Source organism: Bufo gargarizans, chromosome 7, assembly GCF_014858855.1.
Source record: "Bufo gargarizans isolate SCDJY-AF-19 chromosome 7, ASM1485885v1, whole genome shotgun sequence".
Lineage (NCBI taxonomy): Eukaryota > Metazoa > Chordata > Amphibia > Anura > Bufonidae > Bufo > Bufo gargarizans.
This window is the reverse complement of record NC_058086.1, coordinates 96,883,672-96,906,249: the sequence shown is the minus strand read 5'-3', so window position 1 is coordinate 96,906,249 and position 22,578 is coordinate 96,883,672. Positions and strand designations below refer to the sequence as shown.

At 43.3% G+C, this 22,578-nt stretch overlaps 1 protein-coding gene across 4 annotated transcripts in view; it reads right to left on the bottom strand.

The window, feature by feature from the left end:
• Positions 1 to 127: 127 nt before the first annotated feature.
• Positions 128 to 22,578, bottom strand: part of C7H1orf112 (chromosome 7 C1orf112 homolog) — a 674,745-nt gene continuing 652,294 nt past the window's right edge. For 3 of the 4 annotated variants that reach the window (XM_044302156.1, XM_044302158.1, XM_044302157.1), the window contains 2 exons: positions 19,428 to 19,547; positions 128 to 552 (listed from right to left, as the gene is read on the bottom strand). In XM_044302156.1, coding sequence (XP_044158091.1) covers positions 358 to 552; positions 19,428 to 19,547 — 315 coding nt within the window. In that variant the 3' untranslated portion in view covers positions 128 to 357. Of the gene's footprint in view, positions 553 to 19,427; positions 19,548 to 22,578 lie in introns of those variants that run through there. The other variant, XR_006390915.1, reaches the window with a different exon arrangement.

Sequence of the window (22,578 nt, the reverse complement as noted above, 5' to 3'; positions counted from 1 at the left end):
GTGCCAAATATTAACCACTTATGTGACATATCTTGGATAGAACGCAGTGTGAACTAATTGCTGTGCTGTGATGCCATTTAGCTTGTATCTATTTCAGTTACTAATGGATACAGTGTGCTCTATTTGCATTCCTGGCACCTTAAACAGTGCACTCTTCAAGTTTTTTTTCTTTAACCAGAAATTTTACATATTTTAATATATAATCACATCTCAGTATGAGTGATATTATTCTTTTGTTAGATGTGCCTACTTCTTTGTTTTCAATGAATTGATATTCTAAGGACATGCCATTAATTTATGAAACTGGAATAACTGTTTATGACATAGCAGACTAAAAGACTGACCTGTAACTGTACACTATATCTTTTCTGCAATATTTTGTATTTTTTTTAGTAGGCTTTGAATACTGCAAAGTTTTTCTGGGAGCCACTGTGGTATGGGATTTTCACGTAATAGGGACTGTATTGAAAGTAAAGATTTTTCCACGCCTTTAATGTGTGTTTCAACTTCCTTATTGGTGAATGTAGCTTGCCGACGACGCTTTGTAGATGGCTGCAGAATACAAAATAGTTTATAATTAAAGGATGAAAATAAGGTACAATAGCAGGGAACACCATATACACACACTTTGCACTTCTTTCCATTCTATAGGAAAACAAACACTATCACTGTAGTTTTTTATTATTGCTGTAGCTATGACTATGATGATAATACAGATTGTTTTACACAAACAAACTGATATTACTTTTTGGCACAATACAATTTCTACACAAGTTAAGACTAATTTTCATACTTGAAAACCATTTTTAGCTAGGAAATGCCTCCAATTGACTTATAAGTGTGGGTGGCTGAAGGACTCCAGTCCGGGGCCCAGCAAGCACTCTCCCCATAGAAGTGAATAGGAGCACATGGTGCATGACCGACCAGCGCTCCCATTCACTTAAAATTAATAAAGGGTGGCTGTCACTTTCTCTGTGAAACATGCATTGATAAAACAAAGTCATACAAAAATGTCATAAAAATACCAATACAGATTGCGTATGTGATTTGGGAAAAAATGGAGGTATACTGGAGAAAAAAATCTAGGCAATATGGCTATTAAGGGCTATTAAACGTAACGTCAAAAAAAGAAATCCTGTTTGTCCTGCGTTTATAAATTTCTGATAGATTCCCATTTAACATTGTGATGTTTCCAAAATGCTAGCCCCCCCAAATAAAAACACCAAAAGCTGCAAAGCCCAAAAAGGACTGTGTGACACTGATCTAATGTACATATGAAAAAGTCAAGTAAGTTTGTGAATACATTGCATTACCTATCTTGAACTGATTTCATATTGTAGTTTGTATTCTAAACCAAAGCTGTACTGACAATTCTTAAAGAGGTATTCCAGGATTTTAAAGGTGTTTTCCAGGATTTTAAAATTGAAGACCTATCTTCAGGATAAGTCATCAATATTAGATTGTCAGGAGTCCACCACCCGGCATCCCCGTCGACCAGCTGTTTGAAGAGAAGGCCGTGCCGTTCCAGCACTGTCTTCCCTTCATTGTTTACCTACTCGCTGGCGACATCACAACGGCAAGTAGGTGTAATTACAAGATATCATCCCATTCACATCTATGGGTCTGCTCATTCCTACAGATGTAGCCGAGCTAAAATTGATTCTGATAACACATATCAAAGTGTTCCCTCGTGCCATCTTGTGACAAAAGCCATTAAAATAGTTATTTAACCTTTTTGTGCCATTTTTTATTTAACACATTAACTATATACAGTACGCTTGAATAGGAAAGAGTTGTCCCATGAATGTGCACAGGACGGCTTCTTGTAATAACACCTGCTCACTGCTGTGATGTTAACAGCAAGCAGATAAACAATGAAGGGAAGGCAGCGCTTGCACTGATCGATGGGGTGCCGAACCCCTGCCGATCTGATATTCATTCATGATCTATCCTGAAGATAGGTCATAAATATTAAAATCCCGGAAAAACCCTTTAACATTGATGGCCTATCCTCAGAATATACCATAAATACAGGTCCTTCTAAAAAAATTAGCATATTGTGATAAAGTTCATTATTTTCTGTAATGTACTGATAAAGATTAGACTTTCATATATTTTAGATTCATTACACACCAACTGAAGTAGTTCAAGCCTTTTATTGTTTTAATATTGATGATTTTGGCATACAGCTCATGAAAACCCAAAATTCCTATCTCAAAAAATTAGCATATCATGAAAAGGTTCTCTAAACGAGCTATTAACCTAATCATCTGAATCAACTTATTAACTCTAAACACCTGCAAAAGATTACTGAGGCTTTTAAAAACTCCCAGCCTGGTTCATTACTCAAAACTGCAATCATGGGTAAGACTGCCAACCTGACTGCTGTCCAGAAGGCCATCATTGACACCCTCAAGCAAGAGGGTAAGACACAGAAAGAAATTTCTGAACGAATAGGCTGTTCCCAGAGTGCTGAATCAAGGCCCCTCAGTGGGAAGTCTGTGGGAAGGAAAAAGTGTGGCAGAAAACGCTGCACAACGAGAAGAGGTGACCGGACCCTCAGGAAGATTGTGGAGAAGGACCGATTCCAGACCTTGGGGGACCTGCGGAAGCAGTGGACTGAGTCTGGAGTAGAAACATCCAGAGCCCCCGTGTACAGGCGTGTGCAGGAAATGGGCTACAGGTGCTGCATTCCCCAGAAACAGCGGCAGAAGCGCCTGACCTGGGCTACAGAGAAGCAGCACTGGACTGTTGCTCAGTGGTCCAAAGTACTTTTTTCGGATGAAAGCAAATTTTGCATGTAATTCGGAAATCAAGGTGCCAGAGTCTGGAGGAAGACTGGGGAGAGGGAAATGCCAAAATGCCTGAAGTCCAGTGTCAAGTACCCACAGTCAGTGATGGTCTGGGGTGCCATGTCAGCTGCTGGTATTGGTCCACTGTGTTTTATCAAGGGCAGGGTCAATGCAGCTAGCTATCAGGAGATTTTGGAGCACTTCATGCTTCCATCTGCTGAAAAGCTTTATGGAGATGAAGATTTCATTTTTCAGCACGACCTGGCACCTGCTCACAGTGCCAAAACCACTGGTAAATGGTTTACTGACCATGGTATTACTGTGCTCAATTGGCCTGCCAACTCTCCTGACCTGAACCCCATAGAGAATCTGTGGGATATTGGGAAGAGAAAGTTGAGAGACTCAAGACCCAACACTCTGGATGAGCTTAAGGCCGCTATCGAAGCATCCTGGACCTCCATAACACCTCAGCAGTGCCACAGGCTGATTGCCTCCATGCCACGCCGCATTGAAGCAGTCATTTCTGCAAAAGGATTCCCAACCAAGTATTGAGTGCATAACTGAACATAATTATTTGAAGGTTGACTTTTTTTGTATTAAAAACGCTTTTCTTTTATTGGTCGGATGAAATATGCTAATTTTTTGAGATAGGAAATTTGGGTTTTCATGAGCTGTATGCCAAAATCATCAATATTAAAACAATAAAAGGCTTGAACTACTTCAGTTGGTGTGTAATGAATCTAAAATATATGAAAGTCTAATGTTTATCAGTACATTATAGAAAATAATGAACTTTATCACAATATGCTAATTTTTTGAGAAGGACCTGTATATTATCGTGAGGGTTCTGCACCCTGCAACCTAGCTGATCCCAAGCAACTCTGTCACAGGAATTACACAGGTCCATCCACTACACAGTGGAAAAGGGTAATTACTTACAGAGCTGCTCACACTGAAGTGAATTTGAGGAGACATGCATTAAACACTGAGAATGATGATCCAGCAGAAACTTCAACTCTTATTTAAAGGGGTTTTCCCATCTCGGACAATGGGGGCATATCGCTAGGATTTCAAGATGTACCAGAGTTTATTTAGTTTTTTCTATTGCATAATAGCTGTGCTTCATTGTACAATCAAAACTGTTATGGAATAGGTATTTTTTTGCTTTCCCAATGCCTTCCTCGGTTAAGGCTGCTTTCACACAAGCAAATTGTTCACTCCGGACTCGGAGCGCGAGTATAACACAGCTCCCGTCCTGAACTCCTATCACTGCCGGGGTCGCATAGCATTATATTGATTTATGATGCTATGTAACCCTTACAGTGACATAATGCTGTTACTGTTATCTAATACATTCAAGAACTGTAAGGGTTACATAGCATCATAAATCAATATAATGCTATGTGATCCCAGCAGTGATAGGAGTTCAGGATGGGAGCTGTCTTATACTCACATTCCGAGTCCGGAGTGTACAACTTGTTCGTGTGAAAGCAGCCTTAGGCTGAATGCACACAGCTGTGTTTCACAGGCTGGATAACTGCTGAGAGCGTTAGCACACAGCATCATTGGTTGCTATGATGCCGTGCGCTTCATGCTGCCGCCGCAGTACAGTGATGCACTGGTATGTACTACTGTACTGCGGCGGCAGCAGGAAGCGCACAGCGTCATAGCAACCAACGACGCTGTGCGCTCCTGCTCTCAGCAGGAATCCAGCCCGTGTTACCACAGACCGCTCACGGCCGTGTGCATTCGGTCTTAAGGAGTTGTCTCACTTCAGCAAGTGGCATGTATTATGTAGAGAAATTTAATACAAGCCACTTACTAATGTATTGCTATTGTTCATATTACTTGCTTTGCTGGCTTGATTCATTTTTACATCACATTAAACCCTGCTCATTTCCATTGTCACGACCACCCTGAAATCCATCATCAGTGGCACCCCTTGGACACTATAGAAAAAAGTGCCGGCCTCTCTGGTGACTGAGGCTGTAGGTGTGGGCGTAGGCTGGCGCTTTTTCCTATAGTGTGCAAGCATGGCCACAGCTGATGGATTGCAGGGTAGTTGTAACCCCTGGTTACAAGCAGTGTATAATTTGACAGAAAAAATTAATCAAGCCAGTAAAGAAGGCAATATGGACAATCACATTAGTAAGTGCCTTGTATTAACTTTGTTTAGATGTTAAATACAATTTACTAAAGTGAGACAACACCTTTAAGTTATTTCCTGTTTCACCTGCACAGCTAAATGCATCTATATTAGAAGCAATGGGTGTCTGTCTTCTATGGAAGGCTGCCAGGACTTTTGTTTCAATACATCCCACTCTGCTTGTTCACATCTAGGGAGCACACACAGCAGATGAGGGGAGGAAGAACACACAAAGACAAGATACTCCCCTGCTCTTGAAAAGCTAATATTTTGTGATTGTTCATATAGCCTACTGCTCACTTTGGCCAATCCAGAAGCAGTGCCCGTGCTTGCACCCTATAGAAAAATGCGACAGCCTCTCTGATGGTTGTGACCATGGGAGAACACATAGGCATGTATGCACAACAGCTACAGTCCTCCTTGTATCTGCACTGCAGCAGTGGCTGTAACCCCTGGAATGAATAAACAATGCATAATGTGATGAAACTACCAGTAGGCACACAGGCGCCCGCGTTCACAGGAAGTGCATGTAAGTGAGTGGATCTACAGCCTGCCAGCGGCGATCATTCGTTGGCAGGCTGTAGATGCGATTTATTTTTTAACCCCTAACAGGTATATTAGACGCTGGTCCTTTTGCTTGGATCGACCACCAGAGGACACAGGCAGCTCTGTAATAAGTAGCACCAAGCACCACACTACACTACACCCCCCCACCGTCACTTATTAACACCTTATTAACCCCTGATCACCCCATATAGACTCCCTGATCACCCCCCCTGTCATTGATCACCGCCCTGTCATGCTCCATTCAGACGCCTGTATATGTTTTACAGATCCACGTATCCATGGATCGGATCTGTAAAACACATACAGACATCTGAATGGAGCCTTACAGGGGGGTGATCAATGACAGGGGGGTGGTCACCCCATTCAGACTCCCTGATCACCCCTCTGTCATTGATCAACCCCTGTCATTGATCACCCCCCTGTAAGGCTCCATTCAGACATCCGTATGTGTTTTACTGCTCCATGGATCGGATCTGCAAAACACATACGGACGTCTGAATAGAGCCTTATCTCCACCTGACTCCCTGATCACCCCCCTGTCATTGATCACCCCCCTGTAAGGCTCCATTCCGATGTCCGCATGTGTTTTGCGGATCCGGTCCATGGATCCGTAAAACACATAAAGACGTCTGAATGGAGCCTTACAGGGGGGTGATCATCGCATATAGACTCCCTGATCACCCCCCTGTAAGGCTCCATTCAGACGTCCGTATGTGTTTTGCGGATCCACGGATAAGATCCGCAAAACACATACGGACGTCTGAATGGAGCCTTAGGCCTCATTCACATAGTACATAAGTAACATAATAACATAGTACATAAGGCCGAAAAAAGACATTTGTCCATCCAGTTCGGCCTGTTATCCCTCAAGTTGATCCAGAGGAAGACCTCTCTCTAGTAGCTATAGCCTGTAATTTAAGCTCCAGAAATACGTCCATGGCCCTCTTGAATTCCTTTATTGTACTCACCATCACCAACTCCTCAGGCAGAGAGTTCCATAGTCTCACTGCTCTTACAGTAAAGAATCCTTTTCTATGTTTGTGTACAAACCTTCTTTCCTCCAGACGCAGAGGATGTCCCCTCATCACAGTCACAGTCCTGGGGATAAATAGCTGATGGGATAGATCTCTGTACTGACCCTTGATATATTTATACATATTAATTAGATCTCCCCTCAGTCGTCTTTTTTCTAAAGTGAATAACCCTAATTTTGATAATCTTTCAGGGTACTGTAGTTGCCCCATTCCAGTTATTACTTTAGTTGCCCTCCTCTGGACCTTCTCCAGCTCTGCTATGTCTGCCTTGTTTACAGGAGCCCAGAACTGTACACAGTACTCCATGTGTGGTCTGACTAGCGATTTGTAAAGTGGCAGGACTATGACCATTTTGTTTTTTACAGTCCGCAAAAACGGGGTCCGTAGGTCTGTGATCCGTGACCGTTTTTTCGTCCGTGGGTCTTCCTTGATTTTTGGAGGATCCACGGACATGAAAAAAAAGTCGCTTTGGTGTCTGCCTGGCTGTGCGGAGCCAAACAGATCCGTCCTGAATTACAATGCAAGCCAATGGGGACGGATCCGTTTGACGTTGACACAATATGGTGCAATTGCAAACGGATCTGTCCCCATTGACTTTCAATGTAAAGTCTGGAGTCTCTTTTATACCATCAGATCGGAGTTTTCTCCAATCCGATGGTATATTTTAACTTGAAGCGTCCCCATCACCATGAGAACGCCTCTATGTTAGAATATACTGTCGGATATGAGTTACATTGTGAAAACTACATAGGCGTTCCCATGGTGATGGGGACGCTTCTAGTTAGAATATACTACAAACTGTGTACATGACTGCCCCCTGCTGCCTGGCAGCACCCGATCTCTTACAGGGGGCCGTGATCAGCACAATTAACCCCTCAGGAGCCGCATCTGAAGGGGTTAATTGTGCGTATCATAGCCCCCTTTAAGAGATCAGGGGCTGCCAGGCAGCAGGGGGCAGACGCCCCTCTCCCCAGTTTGAATAGCATTGGTGGCCACTGTGCGGCATCCCCCGGCCCCCCTCCCTCCCTCTATTGCATTAATAACATTGGTGGCAGTGTGCGGCCTCCCCGGCCACGCTCCCTCCCTCTATTGCATTAATAACATTGGTGGCAGTGTGTGGCCTCCACCGGCCCCCCTCCCTCCCTCTATTGCATTAATAACATTGGTGGCAGTGTGCAGCCTCCCCCGACCCCCCCTCCCTCCCTCTATTGCATTAATAACATTGGACACCGCAAAACACGGACACCGCGGATCCGCAAAATGTCTGAATGGAGCCTTACAGGGGGGTGATCAATCCATATTGACTCCCTGATCACCCCCCTGTCATTGATCACCCCCCCTGTAAGGCTCCATTTAGACATTTTTTGGGCACAAGTTAGAGGAAATAGATTTTTTTTGTTTTTTTTTCTTACAAAATGTCATATTCCACTAACTTGTGTCAAAAAATAAAATCTCACATGAACTCAGCATACCCCTCACGGAATCCATATTTTTTTAGATTTAGATTCCAGACTTCTTCTCACGCTTTAGGGCCCCTAAAATTTCAAGGCAGTATAAATACCCCACATGTGAGCCCATTTAGGAAAGAAGACACCCCAAGGTATTCGCTGAGGGGAATATTGAGATTTAACTTTTTGTCCCAAGTTAGCGGAAAGGGAGACTTCGTGAGAAAAAAAAAAAGAAAATAATAATAATTTCCGCTAACTTGTGCCCAAAAATTAAATCATCTATGAACTCGCCATGCCCCTCATTGAATACCTTGGGGTGTCTTCTTTCCAAAATGGGGTCACATGTGAGGTATTTATAATGCCCTGGCATTTTAGGGGCCTTAAAGCGTGAAAAGAAGTCTGGAACCCAAATGTCAAAAACTGCCCCCCTAAAAGGAATTTGGGCCCCTTTGCGCATCTAGGCTGCAAAAAAGTGTCACACATGTGGTATCGCCATACTCAGTAGAAGTAGGGCAATGTGTTTTGGGGTGTCTTTTTACATATACCAATGCTGGGTGAGATAAATATCTTGGTCAAATGCCAACTTTGTCTAAAAAAATGGGAAAAGTTGTCTTTTGACGAGATATTTCTCACACCCAGCATGGGTATATGTAAAAAGACACCCCAAAACACATTGCCCAACTTTTCCTGAGTACAGCGATACCACATGTGACACTTTTGTGCAGCCTAGGTGGGCAAAGGGGCACAAATTTCAAAGAGCACCTTTAGGATTTCACAGGGCATTTTTTACACATTTTGATTTCAAACTACTTCTCACGCATTAGGGCCCCTAAAATGCCAGGGCAGTATAACTACCCCACAAGTGACCCCATTTGGAAAGAAGACACCCCAAGGTATTCCATGAGGGGCATAGTGAGTTCATGGAAGTTTTTATTTTTTGTCACAAGTTAGTGGAATATGAGACTTTGCAAGAGAAAAAAAAATCATAATTTTCTGCTAACTTGTGACAAAAAATAAAAAGTTCTATGAACTCACTATGCCCATCATCGTATACCTTAGGGTGTCTACTTTCTGAAATGGGGTCATTTGTCAGGTTTTTCTACTGTCTGGGCATTGTAGAATCTCCGGAAACATGACAGCTGCTCAGAAAGTCAGAGCTGCTTCAAAAAACGGAAATTCACATTTTTGTACCAAAGTTTGTAAACGCTATAACTTTTACCCAAACCATTTTTATCAAAGACATGTAGAACAATAAATTTAGAGAAAAATGTACACTGCGTGCAGAATTATTAGGCAAATTAGTATTTTGACCACATCATCCTCTTTATGCATGTTTTCTTACTCCAAGCTGTATAGGCTCGAAAGCCTACTACCAATTAAGCATATTAGGTGATGTGAATCTCTGTAATGAGAAGGGGTGTGGTCTAATGACATCAACACCCTATATCAGGTGTGCATAATTATTAGGCAACTTCTTTTCCTTTGGCAAAATGGGTCAAAAGAAGGATTTGACAGGCTCAGAAAAGTCAAAAATAGTGAGATATCTTGCAGAGGGATGCAGCACTCTTAAAATTGCAAAGCTTCTGAAGCGTGATCATCGAACAATCAAGCGTTTCATTCAAAATAGTCAACAGGGTCGCAAGAAGCGTGTGGAAAAACCAAGGCGCAAAATAACTGCCCATGAACTAAGAAAAGTCAAGCGTGCAGCTGCCAAGATGCCACTTGCCACCAGTTTGGCCATATTTCAGAGCTGCAACATCACTGGAGTGCCCAAAAGCACAAGGTGTGCAATACTCAGAGACAGGCCAAGGTAAGAAAGGCTGAAAGACGACCACCACTGAACAAGACACACAAGCTGAAACGTCAAGACTGGGCCAAGAAATATCTCAAGACTGATTTTTCTAAGGTTTTATGGACTGATGAAATGAGAGTGAGTCTTGATGGGCCAGATGGCTGGATTGGTAAAGGGCAGAGAGCTCCAGTCCGACTCAGACGCCAGCAAGGTGGAGGTGGAGTACTGGTTTGGGCTGGTATCATCAAAGATGAGCTTGTGGGGCCTTTTTGGGTTGAGGATGGAGTCAAGCTCAACTCCCAGTCCTACTGCCAGTTTCTGGAAGACACCTTCTTCAAGCAGTGGTACGGGAAGAAGTCTGCAAGGTAAGAAAAACATGATTTTCATGCAGGACAATGCTCCATCACACGCGTCCAAGTACTCCACAACGTGGCTGGCAAGAAAGGGTATAAAAGAAGAAAATCTAATGACATGGCCTCCTTGTTCACCTGATCTGAACCCCTCTGAGAACCTGTGGTCCATTATCAAATGTGAGATTTACAAGGAGGGAAAACAGTACACCTCTCTGAACAGTGTCTGGGAGGCTGTGGTTGCTGCTGCACGCAATGTTGATGGTGAACAGATCAAAACACTGACAGAATCCATGGATGGCAGGCTTTTGAGTGTCCTTGCAAAGAAAGGTGGCTATATTGGTCACTGATTTGTTTTTGTTTTGTTTTTGAATGTCAGAAATGTATATTTGTGAATGTTGAGATGTTATATTGGTTTCACTGGTAAAAATAAATAATTGAAATGGGTATATATTTGTTTTTTGTTAAGTTGCCTAATAATTATGTACAGTAATAGTCACCTGCACACACAGATATCCCCCTAAAATAGCTAAAACTAAAAACAAACTAAAAACTACTTCCAAAAATATTCAGCTTTGATATTAATGAGTTTTTTGGGTTCATTGAGAACATGGTTGTTGTTCAATAATAAAATTAATCCTCAAAAATACAACTTGCCTAATAATTCTGCACTCCCTGTATATATAGATGTCGTTTTTTTAAAAAATTTTACAACTGAAAGTGAAAAATGACATTTTTTTGCAAAAATTTCAGTAAATTTGTCAGCAGCAATGAAATACCACCAAATGAAAGCTCTATTAGTGAGAAGAAAATGAGGTAAAATTCCTTTGGGTGGTAAGTTGCATGACCGAGCAATAAACGGTGAAAGTAGTGTAGTGCAGAATTGTAAAAAGTGGTCTGGTCATTAAGGGTGTTTAAGCTAGGGGGGCTGAGGTGGTTAACTGCCTCCGGACCGCCTAACGCAGATCCGCGGTCCGGAGGCGGCAGCTGCAGGCAGTGACGCATATACATGTCATCTCGCGAGATGCGAGATGACGCGCTTAGCCGGCCCGCACATGCGTAATGCGGGCCGGCATTTCTTCCAGGGGGGACGTGTCATCAGCTTGCCAGCCAATAATCGTGGCTGGCAAGCTGATGATTTTTAAAAAATCCAATGAGAAGCCAGATAACACATCATATTAGTAAATATGATGTGTTATATGGCTGCCCTGCTCCTCTGCTGGTCCTTTTGGTCGGTTGGATCCAGCAGAGGAGCAGGCTTCACAGTGAGTAGCACCAACACTACACTTTAGCCCCAGATCACCCCCTGCACCCCTTTGATCGCCCCTGTCAATCACTAGTGAAAGGAAAAAAGCGATTAGTGTAAACTGTCACTTTTTATTTCCAATGGTATTGACCGTTAGATTTTAGGATAGTTTAGGCCCCTTGGTTAGGTAGTTTAGGGATCAGTTAGCGCCCAGCCCACCGCACCGGAGTCCCTTATTCGCTGATTAGCGTATCGCTAATCAGCATTTGTACTTTTATAGTATCTGTAAGTGATCAAAACTGATCACAGTCAGATCTATAATAGAAATCTGGCGCCTGCGCCGTACCTGTCTTCAGTCGGCGCAGGCGCACTGAGGGGAGGACGCTCGCTCGGCCGCTCCATCCTCAATGCACCTGCACCGATGACGTCACATCTACACCCGGCAGAAGCCCTTTAAGCCACCATGACGTACAGGTTCGTCATGGCAGCAAACTGTCTCCATGTCTATAGACATGGTGACAGTGCTGGGATCCCAGCGGTCTCAGCTAACCAGCCCGGGACAAATTAGGGTGGTCCCAGGCCAGTGATGGCACTGATTGATTGGCTAGTCTGTACACACTAGCAAATCAGAGGATTGAAACGCCGGCAAAAGGTTCTGATCCCCACAGTTCATAACTGTGGGGATCAGAATCTTATGAAATGTGCAAATGACCCTCAAGCAACCCCCCCCCCCCCCCATAGTCTACAATGTGTTCTGCTAGAGATGAGTGAATGAGTGAATTAAAAAAAAAATTGATTCAGAGCCAGTATAGTAGTGTAGAACACTGTGCATTGCAGAAACATGCATAGGGATTCCGCTGGGCTAGTGAAACAGTACTGTGAGTCGGTATGACACGCAGATGACAGGCGTCACTCTTAAAATCACTTCACTTATTTGGTCAGTTACGGGGCCAAAACTGACCAAATAGCTCAAGTGTGAGCTCAGTCCTGCATGTCAATGTTAGCATCAATAAGCGCACTCCTTTTACACCATCGTCATCTGATTCCACATAGATTTCTAAAGAACCTGTTCTGTTACAAGCTGAAACAAGTACTGCCCCCATGACCAAGTGGTGAGGTGGCAACAGCATGAGGAGTCAACACATCTGCCCAGTCACAGAGAGGTGATGGTGGGAATCGCATGAGTCGTCAACACAGTGGCCCAGTCACAGAGTGGTGAGGTTGGAAATCGCATGAGTCGTCAACACAGTCGCCCAGTCACAGAGTGGTGAGGGTGGGAATCGCATGAGTAGTCAACACAGTGGCCCAGTCACAGAGTGGTGCGGGTGGGAATCGCATGAGTCGTCAACACAGTGGCCCAGTCACAGAGTGGTTAGGGTGGGAATCGCATGAGTTGTCAACACAATGGCCCAGTCACAGAGTAATGTGGGTGGGAATCGCATTAGTTGTCAACACAGAGGCCTAGTCACAGAGTGGTGAGGATGGTAATCAAATGAGGAATCGCATGAGTTGTCAACACAGTGGCCAAGTCACAGAGTGGGCCATGCTTATAGTCCTCTGGCAGCTTGATGAAAAATTCCCACACAACTGAGAATGGCATTTTACCCCCACCACTCCGTGGTGACTGCCTGCTACCGCTGCCTCTGTGAACCTGTGCAGTGCGACTTCTTTCTGGACAGGTAGGCTCCTGCGTAGCATGGCAGTGTACCCCGGGCACGATTGGCTACAAATCTCACACTGCTGCTACCCTGCAGACTCACGGACACGCTACCACCCTGCTGACTCACGGACACGCTACCACCCTACTGGCTCAGCTGCTGCCTCACGTGAAAGCTGCCACCCCGCCGCAGTGACCAAAAATGTTTTTTTTTTAATCACTGCACATTCACTTTACACGCGCTGCGGCGATAAAAAAAAAATCAGTTTTTATATTTTTTTATCAACAGCAGCGGCCTCCGGTACTTTGCTAGCCTCCCATTTGTAAGACAGGCTTGCTTTTTTTCTTGGGTAGTCTCAGGTAATACCCCTAAATTTAGTTGCCCAAATGTCAAACAGGGGGTATTCTTCTGAAGAGGACTACAGGCTTCGGACCCAGTTGGATGAGGAATGGGAACCCTCATCTGACGAATCTAGCGGGTCAGAATATGAACCTGTAGAAAGCAGTGGCAGTCTGATTCAAAGTTCGGACGAGGAGATTGAGATCCCTGATAGCACCAGGCGTACCCGGCCCCGTGTCGCTAGACCACAGGTTGCGCAGGATCCGCTTCAAGGGCAGCAGAGTGGGGCTGGCGCTGTCGGATTACGTGGTAAGGCATACACCAGCAGCGCAGCCCTCCCTGGACCTAGTACCAGCACTGCCGTACAACCTGGTGAAGTGGCGAGCACCAGAAGGGCAGTTGAAGCTGGTACGGTGGCACGTGCAGTAGTTACCCCGTCGCAGCCACCGCACAGACAGGCCCGTAGACCCCCTAGAATCTCTGAGGTGCTGGCAAATCCTGATTGGCAGTCCCCAACCTAAGCCGCACCTGTAGTTCCCCCTTTCACCGCCCAGTCTGGAGTTCGGGTTGAGACAGCTCAGATCAGTTCGGCCCTGGGATTTTTTGAGCTGTTCTTGACTGCGGAGCTCTTGGACATAGTCGTGGCCGAAACAAACCGGTATGCCACACAATTTATAACCTCCAACCCGGGAAGCTATTATGCCCAGTCCAAGTTTCCAAAATTAAAACTTTAAAGTTACATGTTCTGTTCCAAAGTTAATAAAATTATTGCGTTGTGGCCTGGTTTTTTCTTTTTTTTTTTTTGTCTTTTACCTTCCAGGTGGACCAACCGATCTACTAGCTGCAGCACCGATGTGCATTCTGACAGAAGCATTGCGCTGCTGTCAGATTACACGCAAGTCGGTGTATGCGGCGCTGCAAGACAGGATTTTCTCCTCTGCAGTGACAGATACGTTTGCAGAGGCATACGAGCTGAGGAGGAGGTGGCGTTCCTATGCTTTGGCAAGCACTATGTATGTATATATATATATATATATATATATATATAATATATAATAAAAAATCCCGGCAATGATTTATTCATCCACATCGATTGATGCGAATGGAGAAATCTGGTCTGCCACCCTCTAACCAGCCATTGCTATAATGCAGCGCAATTGCTCATGTTTGTATTTTGGACATTTCACACTCTTTTGGAGTGTACCTCAATTGGCTATCTCGTCCTCCTCCACCGCCGCTTCCACCTACTCCACTACGTCCACCGCCTCCTCAAACTCCATGGAACTCCACCTCATAAATCAATTTATTTATTTTTTGTACATGCTTTATTTTATATTTCACTTATTTGTCATTTACATTTTCGGGTGAAATTCACCAATTTATCTTATCTGGCCTGCCCAATAATATAACTGATTTCAGGACGCAACAGTCCATCCTCCCCCTCGGTGTATTGGGAAAAATGCAACTTCGTACGAGGTTGCCTTCCCCTCCAAATTAGTTACTGCAATCGGCTCTCAATTATCTTTATTATTCTATTTGGAATCTCTATTGGGGAATTCCATAATATGTAGTTTACTATTGGCAATAAACACATTTTTATAAGTGCAAGACTACCTGCAATTGATAAGGATAGCTTCTTCCACACCTTTAGTTTCCCTTTTAGCCTTCCAATTAATGGTATAACATTTAATTTAATATAGCCCAATGGGGATTGAAGATATTAATGCCCAGATATTTCATGGAATTGTCTTTTTTGATAACTTCTAATGCACCTCGTTTAAACTGTCCCGTGTCATTCAGTGGAATACAGGCAGACTTGTTCCAATTTATGTATAAATGTTACAGCTTTCCATATTCTGTAAATACATCAAATACCCTTGTCAAAGAAATCATGTGATCCAATAAATTACTTTAAGTCATCCGCATGAAGCTTATTCTCCTGTACTCCATCATACCTGAATCCGATTATCCGGTCTAATTTTATATGCTAATGGTTCAAGGGATATAGCAAATAGTAAAGGTGAGCGTGGACATCCTTGTCTAGCTCCTCTTGTAACATTAATTGATTCAGAAATCTCCCCATTGATCAGAATCCTAGCAGAAACCCCCATAAATGTGGTTTGACGGTAGCAGTTTATCCTTCAGTAAGCGGTTTTACAAAAGTTACACGTCTTTACGAAAAAGTTGCATGTTCTATTAAAAAGGTTGCATAAGATAAGCATGGTCCTCAGTGGAGTGAAATTGCGCAATTTTTTGTGACTTTTTAAATTGTTCAAATAGTAAATCTGTCTAGAGATTCATTTACATAAGAAAACACGCGCACTTTCAGAAAACTGGCGAGCAGAGTGCAGAGCCAATAAACGTCGCAAATTTTTGCGCAGTTTTAGCGATTGTGCAAACTTTTTCACCTTTTTCACTCCATTATTTTGACTTGAGCTAATGAGAAACCTGGCACCATAACTTTTTTTTTATATTTAAGTGACAGTGCCTTCTCAAACAGCTTATCGGTGAGGGTCCCGGGGGTATCGATACTGATGACCTATCCAGAGGTCATCAAGTCCTTTCCCTTAGCACCCAAAAACCACTCTCTCAAAATCTCACTCAAAATGGCACTCCTTCCCTTCTATGTGCCCAAACAGCAGGATACAAGCACATATGGGGTGTCGCCATATTCAGGAGAAAATTGGTAACAAATAGTGGGGCGCATTTTCTCCTGTTACCCCTTGTAAAGTGGCCACGTGTTTCCAAATTCTATGAAAGGCTTTTTGGGTCAAAGTGCTCACTACACCCCTTGAAAAGTTGGGGGTTTCCTCTATAGGGGTACCTCAGGTTGTCTTCAAAAGCGTTATAGCCCAGAAAAAGCCACTTTGTGTTCCTTCCCTTCTGAAACCTGCCATGAGCCCATTGGTTTATAATCGCATATGGGGTGTTGCCATATTCAGGTGAAAATGGGTAACATGTGGGTTGCATTTTCTCCTGTTACCCCTTGTGAAAGTGAAACTATTGGGCTTAAAGTGGACCTTTTATTGCAATAAAAAATCTAAACTAAGCATACAGACATGGAGAGCGGCGCCCAGGGATCTCCCTGCACTTACTATTATCCCTGGGCGCAGTGCCGTTCTCCTGGTATAGGCTCCGGTATCTTCAGATTTTCGGCTCAACTGGGAGGAGCCTGCCGACGTCTCCTTCTCCCAGGCTGTAGAGCTGGCCAATCCCAGCCCGGGAGAAGGAGATGTCGGCAGGCTCCTCCCAGTTGAGCCAAAAATCGGAAGATACTAGAGCCTATACCAGGAGAACGGAGCGGCGCCCTGGGATAATAGGATAAGTGCAGGGAGATCCATGGGTGCCACTCTCCATATCTTTATGCTTAGTTTAGATTTTTTTTTATAGTAATGAAAGGTCCTCTTTAAAAAAAAAAATAATAATCTTTAAAAAAAATTACATTTTTCAATTTCACAGCCAAGTGTTATAATTTCTATGAAACTCCTTCTGTGGGGTCATAGCACTCACTACACCCCTAAAATTCCTTGAGGGGTGAAGTTTCCAAAATTGGGTCACTTCTGGGTGGTTCCATTGTAGGGGTACCTCAGGGTCTTGTGAATAACAATTTCAGCAACATCTGCCCTCCAATAACCATATGGCATTCATTGCCTTCTTAGCAGGGCTGGTTTTAGACAAAATGTGGCCCTGAACAAAATCAAAAGTGGGGCCCCAAATCTTGTGTACTAACAACACAGTTACATTCTATTGATTCCAGATTTACACCCCATAAAGCTCCTCACACAGTTCTTCACCCTCATGGCCCCAGAATACGCTGCATGACCCCTACCCTAACAGCAATGCGTTCCCCTCACTCACGGCATCTGAGAGTGTTAAAAACCAGAAGTGCGGGATTACTCTTCAGGCGCGTTTTCCCCCAGTGGAGATAAAAATTTAAATCACCCCCATTCCCCAAGATAAAAAGAAACAATAAATAAATAAATTGCATCATGGCCATTGCCGCATGCGAAAACGCCCATACTATTAAAATATTTAAAAAAAGTTAGCCCATATGGTGAATGGCGTAACAGAATAAACAATAAAAAAAAGGCCAATTTGTGTTTTTTTCATCACTTTATCTATCAAGAAAACTGAATAAAAAGTGATCAAGTCATACACAACTCAAAATGGTATTGTCAAAGCGACAGGTGGTCCTGCAAAAAATGAGCCCCTACACATCTCTGTAGACGTAACTATAAAAAAAGTTGTGAGGGGCAGAATATCGAGATAAAAAAATAATTTTTTATGAAGCGAGTCCTGATGAGGCTTAGCTTGCTGAAGTGAGTGGGCCTATGGACGTCCCGAGCGGGTTTGCTGTTAGGTTTGCCACCTTTCCCAACAAAAAATACTGGTTACACAAGTTAAAAAAGTTGGTGTGGGATAATACGGGTGTTATTTGATCATATTTTACATTTTGCTCCACTTTTTTCTTTAATTCCTGTAAATTATTCAATGGATTAACTAAGTTTTTAAAATCATTTTTGAATAACTTGAGGTGTGTAGTTTTCTAAAATGGGGTAATTTTTTTTATAGACTTTATTTTTGAAGGTTACAGCAATAAAATTTACAAAAATGTATTTACAAATAACAGAGAAAGGGTTACGTAGCAGTGACATATCATTTCGGATCAATTTCATCCCATAACCCTAACATTCCTGCATACAAATGGTCTTCATCTGCGAATGTCCAACATTCACACAAAACACTCACATGGGCAGTGACCCACACAGACACTCGAGTCTTGCTATGGACGATCCTGACTTCAAGCTGGCAGTAAACCAGAGTCCCCAAATCTTCTCAAACCTATCCGGTAAAATTAGGTAATTTTGGGGTGGTTTCTGTCATGTAAAAACCCCACAAAGTGACTTCATAACTTAATTGGTCCTTAAAGTCAGTTTTGGAAACTTTCTTTAAAATTGAAAAAAAATCCTAATAAAATCCTAAGACAGGGTTTCTTGACTCTGGTCCTCGGGACCCACCTACCGGTCAGGATTTGAGAATATCCCACAGAATGAATGCATGTGGTTAGTCCTGATGCATGGACACTAATTATATCACCTGCTCAATACTAAGAAAATCCTAAACATAACTGGTAGGTGGGTCCCGAGGACCATAGTTGAGAAACTCTGTTCTAAGCCTTCTAATGCCCCAAAAAATAAAATAAAAAATGACATTTTTGAAATGATTCCAACCTAAAGAAGAAGTATGGTGAATATTACTATTACTATTTCATAAGGTATCACTATTTGTGGAATAATGCTATGCAAAATTTATAACATAAAAAATCCATCCAAGAAAGAGTTAATAAAAGTTAATCAGTAAGTTATGTGTACACCTCAATCGCGCCATTAAAAACTACAACTTGTCTGGCAAAAAACAAGCCCTCAAATGGCTACATAGATGGAACAATAAAAAAGTTATACCTTTTGGAACGAGACGATGAAAAAAAAACAAAAAACACAAATGCTTGGTCAGTAAGGCTACTTTCACACTCGCGTTTTGGCTTTCAGTTTGTGAGATCCTTCATGGGGTCTCACAAGCGGTCCAAAATGGATCAGTTTTGCCCTAATGCATTCTGAATGGAAAAGGATCTGCTCAGAATGCATCAGTTTGGCTCTGTTCTGTCTCCATTCCGCTCTGGAGGTGGACACCAAAACGCTGTCTCCAGCGTTTTGCTGTCCACTTGACGAAACCGAGCCAAATGGGGACGGATCAGTTTTCTTTGACACAATCTGGCACAATAGAAAAAGGATCAGTCTCCCATTGACTTTCAATGGAGTTCATGATGGATCTGTCTTGGCTATGTTACAGATAATACAAACTGATCCGTTCATGACGGATGCATGCGGTTGTATTATTGTAACAGATCCGTTTTTGCAGATCCATGACGGGTCCGCCCAAAACGCAAGTGTTAAAGTAGCCTAGGTCAAAAACAGACTGGTTATTAAGGGGTTAAATACATTGCAAAGCAGTGTTGGTTTCCCCCCAGTTACACATTGGGAGAAATAAGACTCACCTCTAATGAAATTGTCTGTTCTTTTCTTTTCTTTGTAGTTATACAAAAAAATGTCTCTAAAACGCATTTTTCATTTCTAAGTCGCTCCAATCTTTTATTGCCTTCAGAAAGCAGAATGCTCTAGGAAGAAACAGAATTTGTCCAAGTTATTAACATATAAATTATTACGAGTCATACAAGACAACTGAAACCTTTATATATGTATCCCCTGCGATGTCACTGACCTATAAAAAGCCTCACTCTGCGCGGTCTCCGCCATTTCACTGTGAGCTGACCTTAGGGAGAGATGTGACCAGTGTTCCCTCTAAGCCTTGGCAGCTGCTGAGCGGGGTCGGCTCAGAGCTGGGCACAGCGCAATCAAAGGTGGGCGATAGGAAAAAGATAATTGTCATTTCAAAGAGCATACAAACCTCTGCGCCATCCCATACAAAACAGTATAACCCCTGCACCATCCCGTACAATATACAGCAGGGATGTCAAACTCGTGGCCCTCCAGCTGTTGCAAAACTACAACTCCCATCATGCCTGGGCATACTACAGCTATCAGGGAATGATGGGAGTTGTAGTTTTGCAACATCTGGAGGGCCATGAGTTTGACATCCATGATATACAGTATAGTCCTCTCTGTGATCACTGGACATTGGTCTCCATATAAAAACCATACAGGGAAAAAAAATCTTTGATCCAGAGAACTTACATAGAAAAACGAATAACCAAGAGGCTAAACAAAACCCAGTTTCTGTTAAAACATAACTTTCATTTGATTTAAAAATAATTTAAAAAAGCTGCTGTTTCTCTAGATGACCTTATGTTGATAGTAGTGGTAATAGAGTCTCAAGGGTCTATAAAAGCAGCTACACTATTTTTACAAATCATTGAGACTCTATTAACACTACTATCAACATAAGGTCATCTAGAGAAACAGTAGGTTTTTCTTTTTTTTCTTTCTCTTTAGGTGTTAAAATAGAACTTTAATTAGATTGCTCTAACACCTAAACACCTAAAGTGGAAAAAAAGAAAGACTGTGCTGGGCTGGCAGCGCTGCTGTTGCTCTGGGCTGTGGCAGGGCCGGTGTGAAAAGGGGAGAAAAATACGTTATAAAAAAGTCTGATAAATACCAGTGTGAATGAAGGACTGTTAAAAGGGGTTAATAACTACTGAAGACCCTTCACAGTAGTTATTAACCCCTTTAAGCAGTCCCCCAGTCACAGTAAGTATTAATAAATACTGTGAATGGGGGACTGCTGAAGTGGTTAATAAATACTGTGAATGGGGGACTGCTGAAGTGGTTAATAAATACTGTGAATGGGGGACTGCTGAAGTGGTTAATAAATACTGTGAATGGGGGACTGCTGAAGTGGTTAATAAATACTGTGACTGGGGGACTGCTGAAAGGGGTTAATAACTACTGTGAAGGGCCTTCAGTAGTTATTAACCCCTTTTAACAGTCCTTTATTCACACTGGTATTTATCAGATTTTTTATAACTTTTTTTCTCCCCTTTTCACCCCCGGCCCTGCCACAGCCCACAGCAACAGCAGCGCTGCCAGCCCAGCACAGTCTTTCAATTTCTTTCAGACCAGACACGGCTGAGACGTAAAGATGCCTAGGCTACCACTTAATCCAAAACCACTACCTCAGCGAACTCTGTGCCCACGCTCCTCAGAGTTCCCTTCCTTCTCCCGCAAATCTTGCAGCGCCAATAAGTGCGCGAACAGTGCTGCGGTCTGTGTGTGACGTCTGTGCGGTGCAGAAGGAACACAGTGACGACTGACGTTATGTAGGCGGCGCCCCGCTGTGCTGAGCCGCACAAGACTATGAGGAGGACGTCGGCACCGTCACGCACATAAGTCTGACGAGTGACGACAAGTGCTGGCATTTTGCCAGCAGCGTTAGCGAACTAGGCTGAGTGAGCGGGCATTATAAAATTGTGAGCGGGGCCACAATAATTGCTGCGCGGCCGCCCACCCACGCAGCTTAGAGGGAACACTGGATGTGACAAGTGCTTATGCGCTAGGGACAGTGTTGCAGAAAACAGTTAAAAAATAATAATACTGGCAAAGGAAGATCATAAGGAGAGTATTTTGAGACTAGGGAGAGCACAGTGAGACTAAATAAACACCCAGGAATTATATACACAACAAGGTGGTTTATCTGCCCAAGTGACAGGAGAGGAACAGAAGGAGCTGGAGGGCGGTGACAAAGACAATGCAGGTGATCCCGACAGACCATGGCAGTATGCAAGAGAGATGGAGGCAGGGAGGCCCCCCCAGAGTCCTATGCGCAAGTGGCCAGATGCATTCTTTCCTGTATGCCTACTGAGAGTCACATTGTCAGGATTCCTTTTTTTTCTAGATAATCTGAGAGGGATGCTGTGTAGTCAGCTGGTTGCTGCCATCGCCCGTCTTTATGAAGGTCTAACCGAGAGGACCCTCTACGCTCATACTCCATTGCCATGACTGGGGGGTAGGGAGGGGGGAGGCAGTAGCAGTATCCATATTTAGTCTAGAGCCTATGATGTCTAGAGCCAACTTTAGTCTAGAGCCTATGATGAGTAGTTTTATCCAGCCACCTACTGAAGCAGAAAGACCTGGGATTTGTTAGCAGGCACATAAAAGGTGGCCTCCCAAGTCGGTCAGTGCCCACTGTTATCCTTCCTGATCCAGGTGCAGGTCAGTACTGCTAGCCATCAGCAGGTGGTAGCATACTTGGACTGCACCGTCACCCATGATCCAAGATCCCCTGGACTACTGGGCATGCAAACTTGAATTGAAATACTGTATGTACAGGTTACATTTAAAAAAAATAAGGATATGCATGCCACTGGGCCTTGCTATTACACTCCTGTTGGTTTCTGCTACTACTGTGATCTGAACCATCTTGTGCTGTGTGTCACTGCTGTTTCCCCCCTCCCCACCCTCTCATGGGACCACTATTGTCCCTGTTACTGCCACTGCTGTTGGCCCCCATACCCACTCTGCTATGGGGCCACTATTATCCCTGTATCTGTGTTGACATTTTTTCCCTTGTTCTAAACCATCAGAAAAACAGAAAAAAATATCTTGTATTTTGAGCATCTTTGTTGCCTCTTTCACACAGTCCGTATTTGATCAGAATTTGTAAGCCAAAGCAGGAATGGGTCCAAAACACAT